This window comes from Onychostoma macrolepis, chromosome 19 (genome assembly GCF_012432095.1).
Source record: "Onychostoma macrolepis isolate SWU-2019 chromosome 19, ASM1243209v1, whole genome shotgun sequence".
Taxonomy (NCBI): Eukaryota; Metazoa; Chordata; class Actinopteri; order Cypriniformes; family Cyprinidae; genus Onychostoma; species Onychostoma macrolepis.
This window is the reverse complement of record NC_081173.1, coordinates 12,255,278-12,274,512: the sequence shown is the minus strand read 5'-3', so window position 1 is coordinate 12,274,512 and position 19,235 is coordinate 12,255,278. Positions and strand designations below refer to the sequence as shown.

The following is a 19,235-nucleotide window of genomic DNA, read 5'->3' as shown; positions in this document are numbered from 1 at the left end:
TAAAGGACAAAACAAAAAGTACAATTTCAATCTTGTGCTTCTGTGACATTGTGAGGAACAGCAGGCAGCTTCAGTACAGATGTACCCGAGGCTTTAGTGCAAATAATCAAATCAATTCACATCAAGAGTCTGTGTGTCTAGAATAGGCAAAGTTACCTTTCCTTGTAGATCGTCTGGCATCAGTGTCCGTAATGGCAGCGTTTCCTATGAAATCCTATGAAAGATGACTGTAGATGTCAAGCTCTAGTTTAAGACGAGAAACAAACAGCTGATACGCGTAAAGGCAATTGGCCATAAATAAATCAAATTAAATGATGTTGCCGTTGAGGTAATTGTTTGTGATATCCAGGTGTTTAAGAAACAAATGCTACTGCAGCTGGAGCATATGAAAACATCGGCTTAGACACAAAGAGTGTAAATTATTCCAATTCTATGGAAATTTGGAAAGAAAGCAGAAGTACAAAAAGACTGAAAATGAATACAGTGTGTAACAAATGAAAAGAATAAGTCATCCATTTAATGAAGTGGCAGCAGAAAGGGAAGAAAAAATGGGGAATGAGTGTACAGAATGCAACTCCATTGGGAGTTAAATTATACATAATAGTCCCAATAGTCATTTTCAAAAAGCTTGGAGGCATAACCTCTTACTGCAGGCCACAACAAAGCAAACCTGGATCTAAACACACAATAGCTGCAATACAACTACACTCTTACCTTTAATGTCCTTCACAAACATCTCCATCGTATTTGTCGTATCATTAGACAAAAGCAACAGTATTCATTTCTGTTACTTTTTAAATGATTGTTTAGTGTTACCAAGGAAACCAGAAGGAGGTTCTAACTATCAGATATTTACAGGTTCTGTATAAGTGATTTTTAAGGAAATAGCACTCAAAAATATTCCTATTAATTGACAGAGATCACTGAATTATGCATCTTAAAATATAATAACTGCCTCCACTACTGCAAAAACAAAACTGAACAGCAGGCTGCAGTCAGAATTGGTACAGTGAATAAAAATGGTTTGAGGTGCACTCTCCCTGTCAATCATTTTGTATGCGTTCACAGGACGCCTCATGTAGCAGGATACAGAGAGCTTAGATCATTTTTAATAAGCGCCATATTCAGTTTAATTTGCAGTAGTCGGATTGTTTATCATTGGATAATTGGGCTTTACACAGACTGCTTATAGCTGCTCAGAGGTGGCATGAATGAATTTACACAGGTAAAGGCTAAAGTAAGAATATGCAAAATATTGAGGGTTACATTTCAATTTTGTTTCACTGTAAAAAATCAAAAGTTGAGAAAACTTAAAAGTTTAAAGCAACCAGCTTCAGGAGATTTTTGAGTTCTCTCAACTTTTTGTTGTATAAATAAAAACAATTTGAGAAAAAAAAAAATCTCCTGAAGTGTTCTTGAAAATAAAAATAATGTTTATGAATGTAGGGATAATAATAATAATAATAATAATGCAAAGGATAATAATAAAATAATTAAATATATAATTTAAAAAAGGTCTAGAGTGCAACAATTGGGATCCAAGAAGTAAAAATCCCATTTGTTTTCTCCATAGTGAAACCACACATTCCTATATGAACACTGTAAAAAAAATTAAAATAAATTAAAAAAAAATTTGAGCCAACTTAAAATTTTAAGGCAACCAACTTCAGCAGATTTTTGAGTTTGCTCAACTTTTTTTTTTTTTTTTTACAGTGAAGCACTGCAAATGGCATAATAGTCAATCTCACTACACTCAAATATAGTGCATGTATGCATATATTGTAACTATTGTAAAATATATTGCTTCTATATACAATCAACATCTTTAAATCAATAGTTTTACATTTATTAATTTTTATTTTGATTATGTCATTCACAATTCTTCATGGGATTGTAGATCTTTTCCTCATTAAAGTACAGTCATGTACCTTCGTCAGTTTTTTGCTTCAAATCAAAGTTTGTAATATTGTGATATACAGTATATTGTCACCTCATATAAGTTAATGTGGTTCATGGATTATACTCTATCTCTTTAACAAAGACTTTTAAAATCGAACATAAATCAGAATAGAATAGATCTGTCAATACATTCATCATGACATTCGTCACTTTTAACCTCCGAATGGTTGATATTTCACACCAGAAATTTTGAAAAAGGTTCACATGCTGTCTTTAGCTTCATTGCCTGAAACAGTGTTGAACATTAATGACACGTGGCTTTACAACGCAAACGCATCAGGGTTTTTTGGAATGATCCACCCTAACCTCACTAAAAACCTGAAGTAACGAGAATGGGGTGAAATCAGCCGTTCACAGGCTGTGCAGTCATTTCTTTTTGTCAGTCGAACAGACAGCATAGAGAACGATAGCGTGTCAGTGTCTCTGCCAAATCAAGCTTATTTTCATCTCTGAAAAGAGAAGCTCGGCATACAGAGAGACCTTGTCAAGCAACACATGGGATGTAGGCGAGCAAGCTGCCTTCATATCTAAGATCCCAAACGCTTCACAAGGAGGTGAGAGCCGTTTTCACCACAGAGATCATTTCAATATTTAATGCCCTTTTCAAAAGCTAAAAAGTGACATGGTCGTAATCCCATTTGCCGATGACTACAGTGCACCGGCACTGACGCCGCTGCCATAGTGAAAGAAGTTGTGCAGATGCAGCGAGACGAAAATAAGGTTCTCCACAGTGATTCATGCAGAAGGCACATCTAACACCTCTCTGGCAGTAGAGCCGGTGTGATCTGACGGCTTCCAGAGCCTCATTCCATGACCCTGTTTCCCTAAAGCCTGCCGGAGTGTTCCAAACTAATCCCATCCTGCACCCGGAGAGCGAGGCAGATGACACCATACAAAAGAAGCCCACAAACAGTATGAAATATCAAACAGACGCACATCATGAATGAGTAATTGAGAATGACTGCGGGGCAGAGCGCATAGTGAGGAGCATCTTGGCATGAGCGCTTCCTCATATTCAGCTGCACATCTTCAAGCCAATCAGATCAGGCTGCCAATGACACCTCCATCGTCTCGCTGCGACACCAACATGGATGGAAAGAACAAACATGCATTCGGAGGGTGAATGAGATTAGTGCTTTATAAATGGGAAAAGTTTGCAATTTATTATTTTCCACAGTAACACCTCAGTGAAGTGGCGGGAGTGTGTAATACGGCAGAAAAAAAGATTGCCAGGGGTTGTCAGCTGTTGGTAAAGAAAGACGGGCACACGTTGGGATGTTATTCAATGGCTTTAATGTGTAAAAAGTCAAACATGAAATCAGTTATAAGTTAAAGGAAATTTGGATCTAGAAAAAAAATGTCATTACAAGTTAAAGGTGCACTCAGAAGAAATGAAAGGAAAAACTAAGTATGCTCACATGAGATGAAGACTGCAATCATGTCAGTACCCTAATAAAAGCAGTTTTATTTTACATGGAGTGGGTTGGCTCATGTTAAATACTACTAACCTTTAGCTGATTGCAAATGACATAAAATGGTGTAGCATAACAACAACAACAAAAAAATACTGAGTGCATCTTTAAGTTAAGATTTTAGACATTATTAACCCAAATTAATGCATTAAAAAAAAAAAAAAAAAAGAATACCTTCATTTCTGATGTTAAGGTCACTTACATAACAGTATAAAGTTACCTGAATTTTCTTCCAGCATTGATACCATTTCAAAACATTGTTTCAACATTCTACCATCAGCAAAATTAAACGTAAGATAAAATACAATTAAAAATAATTCATTTTTCCAAGAAAAGTGCATATTAACCCAACAACTCATTTTTCTGCATGTTTGAAGATCAAAATGCATGATATGAACTTTAACCACCACATTTATATAGAGAATGTATCTTTCTTTGTGTTTGATATTTCTAGGATAAAATGACCATATAGCCACAGTCAGGTCTAAATAGGACTTAAGGCCATCTATCCATCCATACAGAATATCCTCTTTTTTGACCTCTTCAAGAAAACCCATTGTCAATTCTGTGACTTTGCCAAACAGGAAAAGCCCTATCATCGCAAACATAATGGGTTCTCATAGTTTTATCATCACATAAATAATCTCTCAATCATCTTATCTATGGAGGCCCTGGAAACATCTGTCCAGTATTGAGCTAATGTCACATGCTCTCACATCAGTAAACCAATTCTCCCTATGACAATGTTCACCTAATAAATTAATACAAAAAAATATGTTCCATAAACCAAACAATAAAACTTCCCTTTTCCCTTCCCTTAAAATGTCCTTCTTTGAACACTGTGTAAGGCACTTAAAACATTTTAAAATGTCTTTATTTACTCACCTTTAAGTCTTTCAAAAACATTTCCCTTTGTGGAACACAAAAAGAGATATTTATAGAAGCTGCTCTTTTCCATAGAATGAAAGTGAATTGTTGGTGTTCACCCAATAACAACTTTATAGAATATAGCTCATGACTTTTATGGACTACTTTTATATTTTTAAAGTGCCTTTTTGGGAAAATAGCAGCATAATCCTTTTTCGGAAAATAGCATCTTCAAATTTTTTTTGTGTGTTTCACAGAACAAAGTCTTACAGTCTTGGAACAACATAAGGGTGAGTAAATAATGACAGAAAGGTCATTTCTGACTGAAAATCTACTTCCTATTTTCGACATTCCATCAATTTTAAGGACACCAGCAATTCCTGAAGTAATAAATAACTGAGAAAGCTAAGTTAATAAAATAAATTCATTATAAAAGGACTTACAGAAATAATCATTCAGCATAGGAAACGGATCCACAGACGGTCAGAATTTAAAGAGGTTTATATCCACATACTCCAAACTAACTAACCAACACTTGTTTCTCTACAACTTTAGGGAAATATGAAGCAAAAAAAAAAAAAAACAGCAATTTGGCCACTACAATCTAGTATTTTCTGTGACATCCAGCTCTGTTTCATCCCACAATCTATTCTCTACAGCAGGTAAATGACTAGTGGTAGGCTGCCATACGCTTTCAGATGTAAGTAATAATCACTGTACATTTTTAACTGTATAAAAAGTGTAACCCAGCATCTCAATCACTGCACAATGGGCTACTGAATTTACACACATGTAAATAAGAGCTGATGTTATAACATGGAGGACGAAGCTGGACATGGAATAAAACGCAGAATTTGGCACCATCTAGTGGTTGGAAAAACAATCGCCAGCACGGCTGCTTATCTGAGCGTAACCTCAATACACACACACACACAAAACCAGGCTGCCAAAGGATATCTGACTTACATCAGGTACCAGAATACAGAGGACTTAAAAATGCTAGTCACTATTAGTTAAATATGTCAAGCATTTTAATAAATAGAAGCTACTTTGCAGAATAGCAGGGGAGGATGAGACACCAGCAGATGGAGCTGGCAGCACTGACTGATTAAAATAACTCAAATTACCATCTTGTAAAATGGTAATGATTGTCAATTGCGACAGAGAGACCCAGAGGTTATGATGAGAGCTTAAATACAGTGTTTATATCTTGCAGAGAAATGGAGGTGTATAGTAATAACGTCTATGTGCAGCCCAACCTGGAAGACTAATGCACCTGGCTTCCCTCAGGAACTTCCTGTGGGCTTTAAGAATGGTGGTTTTGGATTTATGATTAAAATAAGGTCTGTGGTTTGGAGACTTTCACGTTTCATTATACAACACACACTACTGTTTAAACATTTGGAGCTGGCAAGAATTTTTTATGTTTTTGAAATAAGACTTTTATGCTCACCATAAAAAATGTAAATATTACAATTTAAAATAACTGTGTTGTATTTTATACTGTTTTAAAATGCAATTTATTCCTATGATGGCATATTCAGTGTCACACGATCCTTCAGAAATGATGAATGATGTTTAAAACATGTTTTCAGGATTCAAAAGAACAGAATCTATTTGAAATAGAAATCTTGTGTAACATTATAAATGTCTTAACTGTCACTTCTGATCAATTTAATGCTTCCTTGCTCAGTAAAAATAATATTTTCTTTCAAAATAAAATCTTACTGACCTCAAATGTTTGAACAGCACGCATACATTATTTTACTCAAAACTCGCACTCATTGCACGAAAATGGAAATTCTTCTCAGGGTTTTCAGATTACAAACTGAATAACTATTATGAATGATGAATCTTAACACACTACCCAAAAATGTTCAAATCTAATACGTTATATCATTAAAACACACTATATTTTCTTTAATTTATCTGTACTGTGCATGTTGTGTAACAGGAAGGCACAATCAATCCTTAAGGAAATGGAATGCTCAATAAGCTGGTATGAAGTCAGAGCAGCTGATAAGAAATGCCCTTTGAGCTGTAGTGCAGGTGAAGGGTGTAGAGAGAACCTTTGCTATGTTCTCTCTTCAAACAACCACTTCTGGGAGGCTGAGTCGGAGCAGGGCCGGAGAGCGGGGCCAGGGTTCCCAGTGTCAGTCCGAGCTACTGCCTCAATGCATTTCTGTGTCTGAACATGGTAGAGAGAGCCGTCCTGCCAAAGCAAAGATTATGAGAAGTGTTACACATCCAAGTTTATACACATCCTGGATATACTTAAGGGCAGGGGTTTGTTCAAATACTATACAGGCACTAGAACAGGAAGCTCAGTCAACCCCAGCACCTCCTCCCTACTCTAATACCCCACAGAATCACGCTGACGTCACGCTGCTCGCTGTACTGGCAAAGAGTTCACACTAAGGCTTGCTTCTGAAATTTCACTGCAAGCCACACTGAAACCTCTTGCCATGCCGTGTGACTTTCTCAAGTAACGCTTTAATGTGACATTTTCTTGGACCTTCGTTTGCTTCCAAGGACACTTGATGCGCTGCAAAGCTGCATGTTAGTGTGTACAATTCTTGTTCTAACTAAATGTGAACCATATTGTGATGCTAATTCTGTCAATTTAAAGCTAATAAAAAATAAAAAAAACTAATTATAATCTGATAACATTTTACAATTTAAACACTAATGTCTGTTAATGATTTAATCAAATACTGTTCAGTTTGGGGTCAGTAAGATTTTATCAAGTGTTTTTGTCTCTTTTTTTAAATATATTTTAATTAGTGCTGTCACTAATTTATTTAGCATCAAAAATAAAAGTTTTTGTTTACATAATATATGTGTGTGTACTGTGTGTATTTATTATGTATATATACAAATACACACACATACAGTATACATTTTGAAAATATTTATATTATATATAAATATATTTAATATATAAATGTAACATTTTCTGAAATATATACATGCATGTGTGTGTATTAATATGTACAAAATAAATATACACAGCACACACACACATATATTATGTAAACAACAACCTTTATTTTGGACACGATTAATCGCGATTAATTGTTTGATAGCACTAATTTTAATATACTTCAAAATATAATTTATTCATGTGATGGCAAAGCGGAATTTTCAGCAGTTATTACTCCAGTCTTCAGTGTCTTCTGAAATCATTATAATATGCTGATTTGCTGCACAAGAAACATTTCTTATTATTATCAATTATAATCTACTTGTGCTCCTTAATATTTTTGTGGAAACTGTGATGTATATTTTAGGATTCTTTAATGAATACAAAATTCAAAAGAACTGCATTTATTTCAAATAGAAACCATTTGTAACAATATAAATGTCTTTACTGTTACTTTTGATCAATTGAATGTGCCCTTGCTGAATAAAGCTATTCATTTCTTTCAACAAAAATCTTATTAACCCTTATGTATATGATTATTTGAGATTAATTAATGCAATTAATTTGAATAATATTTTATTTGCATACAATCAGTTTGTACTGACATGGTTAGTGATCTCACCTCTCTGAATAGAAACTTCTGGTCTTCAGGCACGGCTTCCCTGGGTTTACTGCAGTGATGCATGGTAAGGAATGTGGAGACAGGATCAACCACGGCACAGCCTGCAGGCTCCCTCGTGTTATAACGGATCTCTTGGAGTGTGGAGTATTCAAAGAACTGTCACAAAAAGAGAAAGGAAGATTTATATTTTATATATATATATATATATATATATTTATTTATTTTGTGAGCAAAAAAGGACCATTGTCTGTTGTGAAGAATAAATGGAATAAATAAATGATAAATGGAAAAAACTCCAAAACACACAGATTCCTATTGCAAAGATTGGATTTCACCCATAAAATTTCACTGCGCATTACTTGACCTTCATATCATGTCTAAAATATTAATTCACACAATTTGAGATTGAGATGGATTCTTTTATTGCAAAAAAGTGAATAATTTCTGATAAATTGATTGTTTTTCCTTTTTTAACTAAAATTCTGTCAGTCTTTTGTATAGGGTCTCAGACACATCATCCTTCAGCAAGTGACATGATTCTGTGATATTAGTTGGTAGCATTTCATTTTGTAAAATTGTATGTCATAATCGTATATCACGTAAATGATCAAGCTATAATTCAATAAAATTGCCTGATCTCAACTAGAACACATTTCTGAAGGTCTGCTATAACCTTTAATACAAATTCTTTCTTGAATTACAAGATAAGCATCTTTTTTTAAGTCTTATACAGGACTGACCCACATGTACCAAACCAGATAGAAACAGAAGAGCATTTCTCTTGTATTCACAGAGAGAATCCATTAGAAGAGTGTTGTTGTGTTGTACATATGGTTGATATTGTGCGCTGATGAGTCTCCAGGGCTCATCTGCCTCCCCACAGAGAAGGAGGAGACGAATAAAGTCACGCCGCTGTGCCAGGCGGCTCGAGTTGCTTTAAAAACAAGCGTGCTGTGGAGTACACTACACACTATTTACTGTGCCGTATTAGGATGCCGTCTTAATAATACATTAGAAGTGTGAGACACACTTTGATGTATATTCCTGAGGACGCATTAGAATCTCTGTGTATTGTGTGGCAGTGAACACTAATTGGAGCAGTGTGGCTGTCAGTCGTTACAGTTGAGAAAATTAAAGTTACCTGGTTTTGTCCCATGCCGTGACAAGGGTAAAGAATGACCCGGTGACCAGCCATATTATGATCATCAGGTGGGTTGTAGTCAAAGCAGTAGTTGGCCATTCCTTTATTCTTTAGCTACAATTGAAAAGAGACAAAGAAACATTCAAACAGCGGGGTCCAAAAGTCTATTTTTACTTATTTAAAGGGATAGTTCACCCCAAAATGAAAACTGTCATCATTTATTCACCCTTATGTTGTTACTTGCATGTAATTATGCATAATATATTGGTATTACAATAGTAAGTACATGTAATGTGTAACAAGGACACCTTAAATTAAAGCGTTACTGAAAATTATATAGACATTTCTTTTAAGTATTTCCTTTTCATTTTAAATCATAATATGTTTGTTCTGAATTTCTAAAAATCTGAAAACATTGTTTATTTCACCCTTTAAACGAAACAGTCTCAAATTTTGTCTACACTATGCCACTCGCTTGCACAGCGTAGCTTTGTTGACTACAAAGGAACTGACCTCATTTCATCATGTCACACTATGCTTGCAGTGTACACTCAAAACCAAACCAACCTGCTAACTGCTGTGGGAAATTTTTACTTCATCTCTGCTGCTACAAAGTTGTGCATGAAAACATACAAAGTTTGTCTCTCCTCACCATGCCAAACATTCCAGGCCTGTCCTCTGGGACTTGAATGTCAGGGTAGATGTTATCCAAGAACCACTTAAAATCGTTACAGCCAAGGCGCATTCGGAGTTTCCGTCTGTGTGTCACATCACCATATGCCTCCTGAAACAAGCGTTTAACATACATTATATACATTATATAAAAAAAAAAATCTAATTAAGATATATAAACCCAGGTAGAAATACATAAATAAATCAACCTTAAGTTTAATTCCTTAAAGTGTAAGGCAAGTTATTAAATTATTAACATACTGCAGATTTGCATTTCCTATGTGCTTTGATGCAGTTTGAAGTTTATATTTATGCACATTTATTATGTATGCACAAATAGCTTATTATTTGCACATTTCTAAAAGAGTATTTATTTTCATAAACTGCAACTTTTTTAATTATATCATTTTTCAGGTTTGTAAACAACAGCAGTAGCTTTTATGTCACCAACATGCTGAATTGTAGAGCGACAGCAGTTGGGTTTTAACACTGGTTTATGACAGCTGTGGTTCTGCAAAGAAATTTGAGTTATTTCTGAGATACGACAGGCAATATTTTCTTTATAAACAACCATACATTCTAAAATGGAACTTTACATAGACATCATTTACACAAACACAGTTGGCTGTTTCAATCATCTGCATTCAGAGTTTATATTTTTTATTAATTTTTGTGTCTGATGTGACAGACAAATATTCGGCCCCAATATGAATAGAAAGGAATGTGAATTCCTTGTGGGAATCCATCAAGAATAAACAATAATAATTCCTGCCTTAGTAAACACCACATGAACAGACTGTTGACAATACTCTCTCTTCATACTAAATCAACTGTTTTCACAAAAAACAAACATCTAATCAGATTTTGTCATCTTGTTTTATAAGCATTCTGTAGAAATTACCCTACAGTGGTACACCGCAAATTGTTACATGCTGCAACATCCTGTCGCAAAATAATGTTGTAACCCCATCTCAACAAACAAGACTGATAAAGGCCAAGTTCCTGTGTATGTTTGTAGCTGTGGTATCTCTTCATAACCGCCCATCAGACAAGAATTACTAGTGAGTGATGGTCCACACTTATGAGGAACATCTGTTGGAGGTAAAGCTCTGGGCGAAGAGTTTCATCGGATCTTCAGTAAGATGGATGAAAAAAAGTGCACTTCTAATTAACCAACTTAATAGCGAATCATCAATAACGTACAGCCCCGCTGTGAATGCCAGTTGGGTGGCACAACATCACACCCATTGATGATCGGTCTGTGATCAGGCTTCAGTCTCAACAAAGTCCTGAGGCGGCACGTACCGTCCAGCTACACGCTCAATCAAGCGGCTGTCAAATGAAGCTTTCTGATCATCGAGATCCATCACAGAGCCTCGTTTTGGACTCTGTGGCACAGAGATTTTGGCGATAAATAAAATATGCCGTGAGACTCGGAGGGTGAAAGAGAGAGCGATCCTCTTACGAATTTGCGTGGAAGCGGAGTATGAAGGTTGTCAAACCTGATCCACGTTGGCAAGGCCAGTGTTTGCCTGTGGTTTATACCCAAAGAGAGAGGCAGCCTTATCTGCTGGCATCACATCAGATAGATTTCGAGTTGGCGGTGCCAACCTGGCAGCATCTCCAAGGTTCAGAGAGAAAAGAGTTATCCGATCTGTCACCAAGAGCACCTCTCTCTTTAACTACAGGGCTTGGTGGGGAGCCGCCACAAGGGCAGCTAAATGACAAACATGGCTGAAAGAGGTGCCACTTCTCACTGTAGTAATTTCACACCAAGCACAGAGAGGACCTGAGGAGTTTCAGCTCACCTGCTAAATGTCATTCATTTAGAGCATATCAGCAGATTCTGTGAAAGTGGGTGAGGATATATCTAGATTCGTGCAAAGAAAATGTGTGTCTTTCACAAGGGCTATGTAAGATAGACAGTGTGATAAACGTATTCTTTGAAAACAAGCAGACAAGCAAGCAAAGGCAGAGTTATGCAACAGACCGCACAAGTAGGCGTACCAGACGAGCATGAGGGCTGCGATGGTAATACACTTCTTTGAATTCGTCCATCCAGACTTCTGCCGCTCGCACGCTGTTGGCCAAGGCCTTGTTTCTCGAGTATGGCGCTTTCTTCGGAAAGACGTGACCCACGTGAGAACAAGGATGGATTTCCAGACTCCCTCCACACTGCCAGATCTGAAAAACACCAAGCCAGGAAATAGATTAGCCATCCGTAATAATACAAAGCCAGCATAGGTACATTTGGAATTAGGCAGCAAAAATGCTGCCTCCAAAAGTTTTCAAACATTTCAATTTGGACCCTCGACTATGACAATTCCCCAGGTGTATATTTTCTTGTACAGACCCATTTATACTATGTGAGAAAAATATTCTGTGATATTATAATTAAAATTAAATAATTACATAAATGGCTTTCGTTTTGTCATTATACTAAAGCAAATTATTCTTAAAATATAATCAGGAAAATATTTACATTATTTAAATTTTTCTCTCTATATAAAAAGATTTTTCACTATATGCAGATTTGGATTCAATTTTTTACAATTAAAAACTATGAAGCATCATGATTAATTCAACTAGAACATTAAACAGTAATAATATCAAATTTGGTTACTGTGCTAAACTGTAACAATTTACATATTAAATAGTAACATATTTAACTGATATCTTCACAGTTGTAAAATCGCACAGAGTTCGTGCCCATAGATGGATCCTGATAATAAATAAGTTGGCCTATCATATTGCATTGACAGAGCAGCTGTCTGGTCTTTGTGGCTTTCCTTGCTGAAATCTGATTAAAACGCAGCTCCTGGCATTCAAGGCACACAAGTGAACCATTGCTGTCTTTGTAACAGTGCTGGAAACCTTCAGGGGATGAGCTGAGTAATCAGAGGAATAATGAGTAAGTAAATGCTGCATAAACATTGAAGGTCGCTTTAGTCATCATGCTAGCTGGCAGACACTTAATAAAGGCGCTGACTGGTCTCTTAACCTCGTATGACTCATCGCACAGTTTTCAAACTAAGATTGTGACCATCTGCCCAAAGGCTTTCTCCCCTCAGGAAACCAAAACTTGGAGAGAAATGAGAGGAACATTTGTACAGAAATGCACTTACTCTGAATGAGAACTCCAGGTTCTCTCCACCCCACACCTCCATTCCTGTGTCATATGTGCCCAGGTAATGGAAGTACTTCTTATTGACTGCAAACAAACCCCCAGCCATTGTAGGAGACCTGGATCAAAGTGACAGACAGGAATACTTCTGTGCTTCTAACTTACAGTAACTTCCAATAAAAGCATAAAGTAGGGTGACCATACATCTTGTTTTTTCCAGACAGGCTTTTAGCTTTGTTTTGGCCTTATACATTATATGTACTCGTATTTAGATTGTTTTCACCGTTCTCTATAGATCCCACCTTCTTGCACACCACGATTGGTCAATGATGTACAATGCCTGCACACTACTGGTCAAACTCCTTTTCAGTCATTAACTTTAGCAAGTATGAAAACAGTTAAAAAAAACAGTCGAAAATCTTACATTTTAGGCAATTCTCATCTAGGACATGACTGGGAAAATAGGAACCTATGGTCATCCTACATAAATGCATAGTTTACTGTTATTTATTTGCATGAACACATTTCATGCAAATAAACAACATTAAAATACCGTCACCTAAATGGTTCTGTTTCCTGAAATATGGCCATAAAGATCACAAAAAACGTATACTATAAAATGGTCTGCTCTGCTGAGCGCATTTGAGCTCTTTTTATGTGTTGAAAGCATTCTCATGATTCAGAAAATGCTCAAAACCTACTGACGTATCAACCAAATCTCAGACTGAACATGCTGCATTGTTTTTAAACTGGAATGAGACCAAGAATTGAATTTCCCTTAGTATTACAAATTGTTTTCCATTTGGTGCATCCATGAAGCACAGACCTGATGACATCAGTGGCAGAACTTCTGCGTTTCTGTTCATGTTCTGGGACAGTGTGCCACGTGAACACCAATCGCCAATCAAATCCTCCGATCTGAGGTTCTCCGGGGTTGCCCAGGTACTGGAAGGTGTTCCAGTCGATAACATCAATCACTGGACACACCACAGCTGAAGGCTCATCCTTTATTCTACAGGATATAGAGATTTTAAAAAAGGGGAGATAAATATTAATTCCTCACAAAACAAACATTGATGTGGTATGTAGCTTAGGTGTGACCTGAAAAAGCAAGCACATTTTGTAATCCAAAAAAAGAGCAAATTTATACGCAAATTTATGAAAATAATGCATGTTTTAGGTTGGTAGTTTATCAGTCTCACCTCTGGAGTAAAGGCTCCAACCAGCCTTCATGACACTCACAGTGGCAATCGAGGAAGGTCAGCACTTCTCCTGTGGCAATGGACGCCCCCAGAAGCCGCGCTCGCACCAAACCCTCTCTCTTCCTTGCACGGATCAGACGCACCTTTTTGAGACTGGCGATGTAGTTCTCTAGAGGTTCTTTTAAATGATCTGTGGGTCAAATTCATGAGAAGTGCTCAGTAACAGCTGCAGGCCTAGAGGGAACAAGAACTTAGGACAGAAATAAAGTGCTAATTAGCTTTTGTATTAAGGAACAACTTGCTGTTTCACCACATGGTGGAGCTGAGACTATGTTATTGCTGTGGTATTTCATTGATAAGAATCTGTTTTCAAACCTTGATTAATAGTTGTATAAATTATTTTTGTGATCAGGTATGTGTGTTTACAGATAAATACAGAAAAAAGTAATATTGTGAAATGTTATTGCAATTTCTAATATTGGTTTCCTGTTTTAATATACTTTAAAATACAATTTATTTCTGTGACACAGCGCTGAATTTTCATCAGCCATTACTCCAGTCTTCAGTGTCACATCCTTCTGAAATAATTTTTTCTAATATGCTGATTTATTATCGGTGTTGAAATTTTTGTACAGTTTAATATTTTTTGGGACCTGTCATACTTTTTTCAGGATTCTTTGATGAATAAAAAAGTTCAAAAGAACAGCATTTATATATATATATATATATGTATATATGTATATATATATAGTGTGCCCTCCAAAAGCATTGGAAGAAGTAAAGACAAAATTGCTCTGTTGCCTGTGGAGTCGAGACATTCACAAATATGATTAAAAGATGAATATGAGACAAAACTACAGAATTTCACATTTTGTTATTGGGTGATTCAACACAAATGTTTTACCAGCTAAGAAGTTCATCCCTCTATCTGATGTGAGCATAAGTATTGGAACAGTTGCATCACAGGTCTTTCTAAGTGATCAGCTGTGTCCTGTTGCATTAATTCTTCAGATATTAAAAGCAAGGAATTTTTCGTATCAGTTATATCCATTACTTCTGCATTCTGAATATCGTATTCGGTGATGACACACACAAACCAGGATGAAGATGAGGGAGCTGACTTTGAGAGAAAAGCAAACAATTTGGATGCTAAAAGAAAAGTCAATTAGAACTATAGCAAAAACAAAGGGCATGGAGAAATCAAGAGTTTGGAAACCACCAGCAACCAACAACTATCTGATCGGCTGAGAAAACAACAGTAGTTGATGACAGACAAATCATAAAAACTGTGAAAATGAATCCTAAAAGACGTGTCTGTAAAATCACCAACAACTTCCAGAAAGCTGGGGTGATGCTCTGACAATCTACTGTAGACTTTGACACAGAATTACAGATGCTACACAGCAAGATACAAACCTCTGACCAGCTCCAAAAATAAAAAGGCAAGATTAGAGTTTGCAAAAAAGCACAAAGGTGAGCCAGAAGAGATTTGGAACTGTGTTTATGGACCGATGAGACAAAGATGAACCTTTATCTAAGTGATGGGAAAGCAAAAATGTGGAGAAAAAAAGGGAACTGCAAATGATCCCAAGCATACAGCCTCATCTGTAAAGCATGGTGGAGGTGGTGTCATGGCTGCCTCTGGAACAGGCCCTCTCAACTTTACTGATGACTTAATGTTTGATGACAGTAGCAGAATGAATTTGGAAGAGTACAAAACCATCTTGCCTACCAATATTCAAGAAAATGCCACCAGATTCATTGGGAAGTGCTTCATATTGCATCAGGACAATGACCCAAAACACCCTGCCAGTTCAGTCAAGGAATTTATAAGGGCAAAGAAATGGAAAGTCTTAGATTGCTTAAAATACAATAAAACTAAAAATATAATAAAATACCTAACTACATAATACTACTATTGTTAGAAATTGCAACAAAATTCAAATAGAAATATAAACTTTTGAACTGTGGGTTTCGTCTGGCCAGAGGAGAACTGGCCCCCCGACTGAGCCTGGTTTCTCCCAAGGTTTTTTTTTCTCCGTTTTGTCACAGAGGGAGTTTTGGTTCCTTGCCGCTGTCGCCTCTGGCTTGCTCAGTTGGGGACACTTAATTTCTAGCGATTATCGCCGATTTGATTGCTCAGATACTATTTAAACTAAACTGAGCTAGACAATGACATCTCTGAATTCAATAATGAAATGCCTTTAACTGAAAATTGAGTGTTTAATCTTATCATTATACATTACTGACACTCTATCCTCCAATTTGATACTGTTAAGTGCTTTGACACAATCTGTATTGTTAAAAGCGCTATATAAATAAAGGTGACTTGACTCGATAAGCGTGCGCTCAAAGTTAGCTTGAGAAGTTTTCATTCAGACTGATACCTCGGTCACTGTAGTCATCCACCAGTATGATTTCAGTCAGCAGCACGTCCGGTGAGGTTTCCAGGACACTGTGCACCGTCCGCAGTAGTGTGGACCAGGCTTCGTTGTAAAAGGCTATCACTACTGATGTCGACGGCAGGCTCAGGTAGTCATATTTCAGGTTTCTACATCTGAATAGACAGATCTTGTTAGATAATGCCTTGCTTGCTATATCATCACACTGCATTCTTGTTTACAGTGTCTATGTAGGATTTTTTGATCTTAATACCCAAGAGGCAATTACAAATTTGGCAATAAGGGACACGTGCAACCACAAATTAAACTGTTTATAAAGCAAAACTGCACCAAAGTGCTATACAGTAAAAAAAAAAAAAAAAAAAGATAAATATCACATACAATAAATAAAAGAAAATATTAATTGCAACTTAAAAACACATAAATGAAGTAAACATCATGGTCGTTATATAACTAATAAACAAACATGATGCAAACAATAAATACAACACATTAAATACTAGTAAAATTTAAGAAAATCAACTTATTACCAAATAAAACAGTTCAGTAAAATTCTTATTTTGCATTATTTTTTAACCTATCAGAGTAAAACCAATTGCAAATGTTTCGGGTAACTATAATAACAATGCACACCCTTTGGATTTGGAATGGGCCATTGGTTTATTGTTTGACTTCAATTTTTTAGACAGTGTGTCCACAAAGAGGTCTGACTAGATGACTGCTATGAAAATGTCAGCATTTTCTTGAAATAACCAATTAAAAATAACACATATCCTTGGGATTTTATACAAGTTTTTTTTTGTGTGTTATTTTTATGAGTAAGACCAACAGCATCTCTGTGAGAGCGCCACATTAAACGTTTTCCTTCTCCTTTGTTACTTTGTAGACGGTCCCTATCGTTAATCACGCATAAGCAAAAGGCACTGGAGTAAGATAGGGACTGTTTACAAAACATTTACAACTTCTATGCTTTGCAATAAATCGGGGCGGGTTAAAACTAATCAACTATAATGTATATCCTGTTCTACGCTCTGATGCTATTCAAACAAACACATTTAACACCATTATACCAAACAGTTAATGATCTGTTAGAGCTGGATATCTGACAAATATCAAACAAACTTCAAACATTCCTGTGCAACATGGGCACTTACAGTGGATTCCATCTTTCAGGCAGCCTGCGGTGTAATGATATCCTATCACTCACATAAGTGTTTATCTGGTGTTTTTTGATGCTCTCCTCCTCCTCTCGCTTCTCTTCTTCAGTCAGGTCCAGTTTAACAGCTCTACCCATCTCTCCCAACGCATTTATTTCTAGAGGAGGCTTCTCGTAAACAGGTTTCTTCAGAAATTCCTCGTCCACATTTTTGTGCTCCTCGACTGTAACTTCTCTTCGACTCGCCAGTCCGACATCACTGTGTGTGTTCCTATGAAATACTAAATATCCCAATACAAACGCCCCGAGAATGTACAGAATGAATTTGGGCCGACTCCGTCTGCCACATATTGCCATAATGTGTCCTTCTTGTCCGCCCTGGTTTCCTTAAACTGTTTGTCATCCAAAGTTCAATCTCATGAAAAGTTCGGAAAAAGTTCTTCAAGGTAAGAGGATCTCGTTTTCAAAGTGCCAGATTTCATTTTAAGGTTGACTGAAGTGAAGGGGAAACTATCCAAGCAAACCGAAAGTTGGTCATTTAATCTGCGGTTGAAACCAACTGTTGAGGTGTGATCGACATGAACGGCGAGCAGAGCCGGTTGCAGACGGGGGAGGAGTTGAAAGCACATCCGTTAATGCGGACACTTTCCATGCGCTCGACATTAAACGCACGACGCTTTGCTGATCGGATACAATAGTCGGTTGCAATCGGGGAGGAGTTGAGAAGAGGCGTAATATCAATCCGAACACTCTCTGCTTCCGTATATCTACAGAAACTATATAAAACTACGGAAGGTATATGAAAGTCAACAAAATACATATTCACAGATGCCAAATAAAACGAGGAAAGCTACATATTAACTTACTTTTTTGCTAGTAAATGTCAATTCAACTCGGATTTACTGCGATCAGTTAAGATTGTGGGGGTGGTATATTACAATTAAAATTATTGTAAATTAAAAGCGTAAGAGGTCGTTATGAAACCACCTGCTCCGTCATTTTCTATTGTATTGTGATCAGGTCTAATATTTAACTTTAATAGTAATAAACGGGGATATGCATTTTACATCAACCTCCAATCAACTGGTAGGCCTATCACAATCCATAAACAAGACCACTGCATCAGTTATTTTAATAATCTTGTGAAAAACCTGAAAATAGCTTATGAAATTTGAGATTAAATTGTTTTACTCCTCTTTGACAAGGTGAAAGTTTTTGACATGGTCACTGAAGGTATTTCTTTGTTTTAATGCTTAAAACACTTTTTTTTTCTTTGTTTGTGATACTGTTTATGTTAATACATGTTGTATCTCTAATGCTAGTGCCCTCAGTAGTAACCCCTGGAAGAGAGCAATTACGGGTTTATATTTATTACATTTTTTAATAGTAGTAGTTTCAGTGAACACATAAATATTCTTTTTTTAAATACATTCGCTCCAACATGTAATGGTTTTGAGCCACAGCCATACAGTGGCACGTCCTGCAGGTCTGAGCACTGAGCAGGGCTGTAGATTGATGTAGAGAGGGATTTGCGTGATCAGATTAGCAGGCTTGTTTGTCAGATAAGGCCAGCAGAACTGGAAGAGGCATAAAGAAAGAAATCCAGGTCAAATCACAGAGAGACTTAGGGGTCACACACTGTGACAGAGCGCTAATCCAAATCCATTTAGTACACGTCCGCTTTATAAACAGTTA

At 36.5% G+C, this 19,235-nt stretch overlaps 1 protein-coding gene across 1 annotated transcript; it reads right to left on the bottom strand.

The window, feature by feature from the left end:
- Positions 1-3,235: 3,235 nt before the first annotated feature.
- Positions 3,236-18,239, bottom strand: galnt12 (UDP-N-acetyl-alpha-D-galactosamine:polypeptide N-acetylgalactosaminyltransferase 12). The gene is made up of 10 exons (XM_058754338.1): positions 17,539-18,239; positions 16,370-16,539; positions 13,983-14,172; positions 13,607-13,792; positions 12,782-12,899; positions 11,664-11,840; positions 9,637-9,768; positions 8,985-9,098; positions 7,844-7,999; positions 3,236-6,510 (listed from the first exon to the last, which is right to left on the bottom strand). The coding sequence occupies exons 1-10, from the start codon at positions 17,895-17,897 to the stop codon at positions 6,373-6,375; spliced, it is 1,740 nt and encodes a 579-aa protein (XP_058610321.1). The 5' UTR covers positions 17,898-18,239; the 3' UTR covers positions 3,236-6,372.
- Between the last annotated feature and the right edge of the window lie 996 nt (positions 18,240-19,235).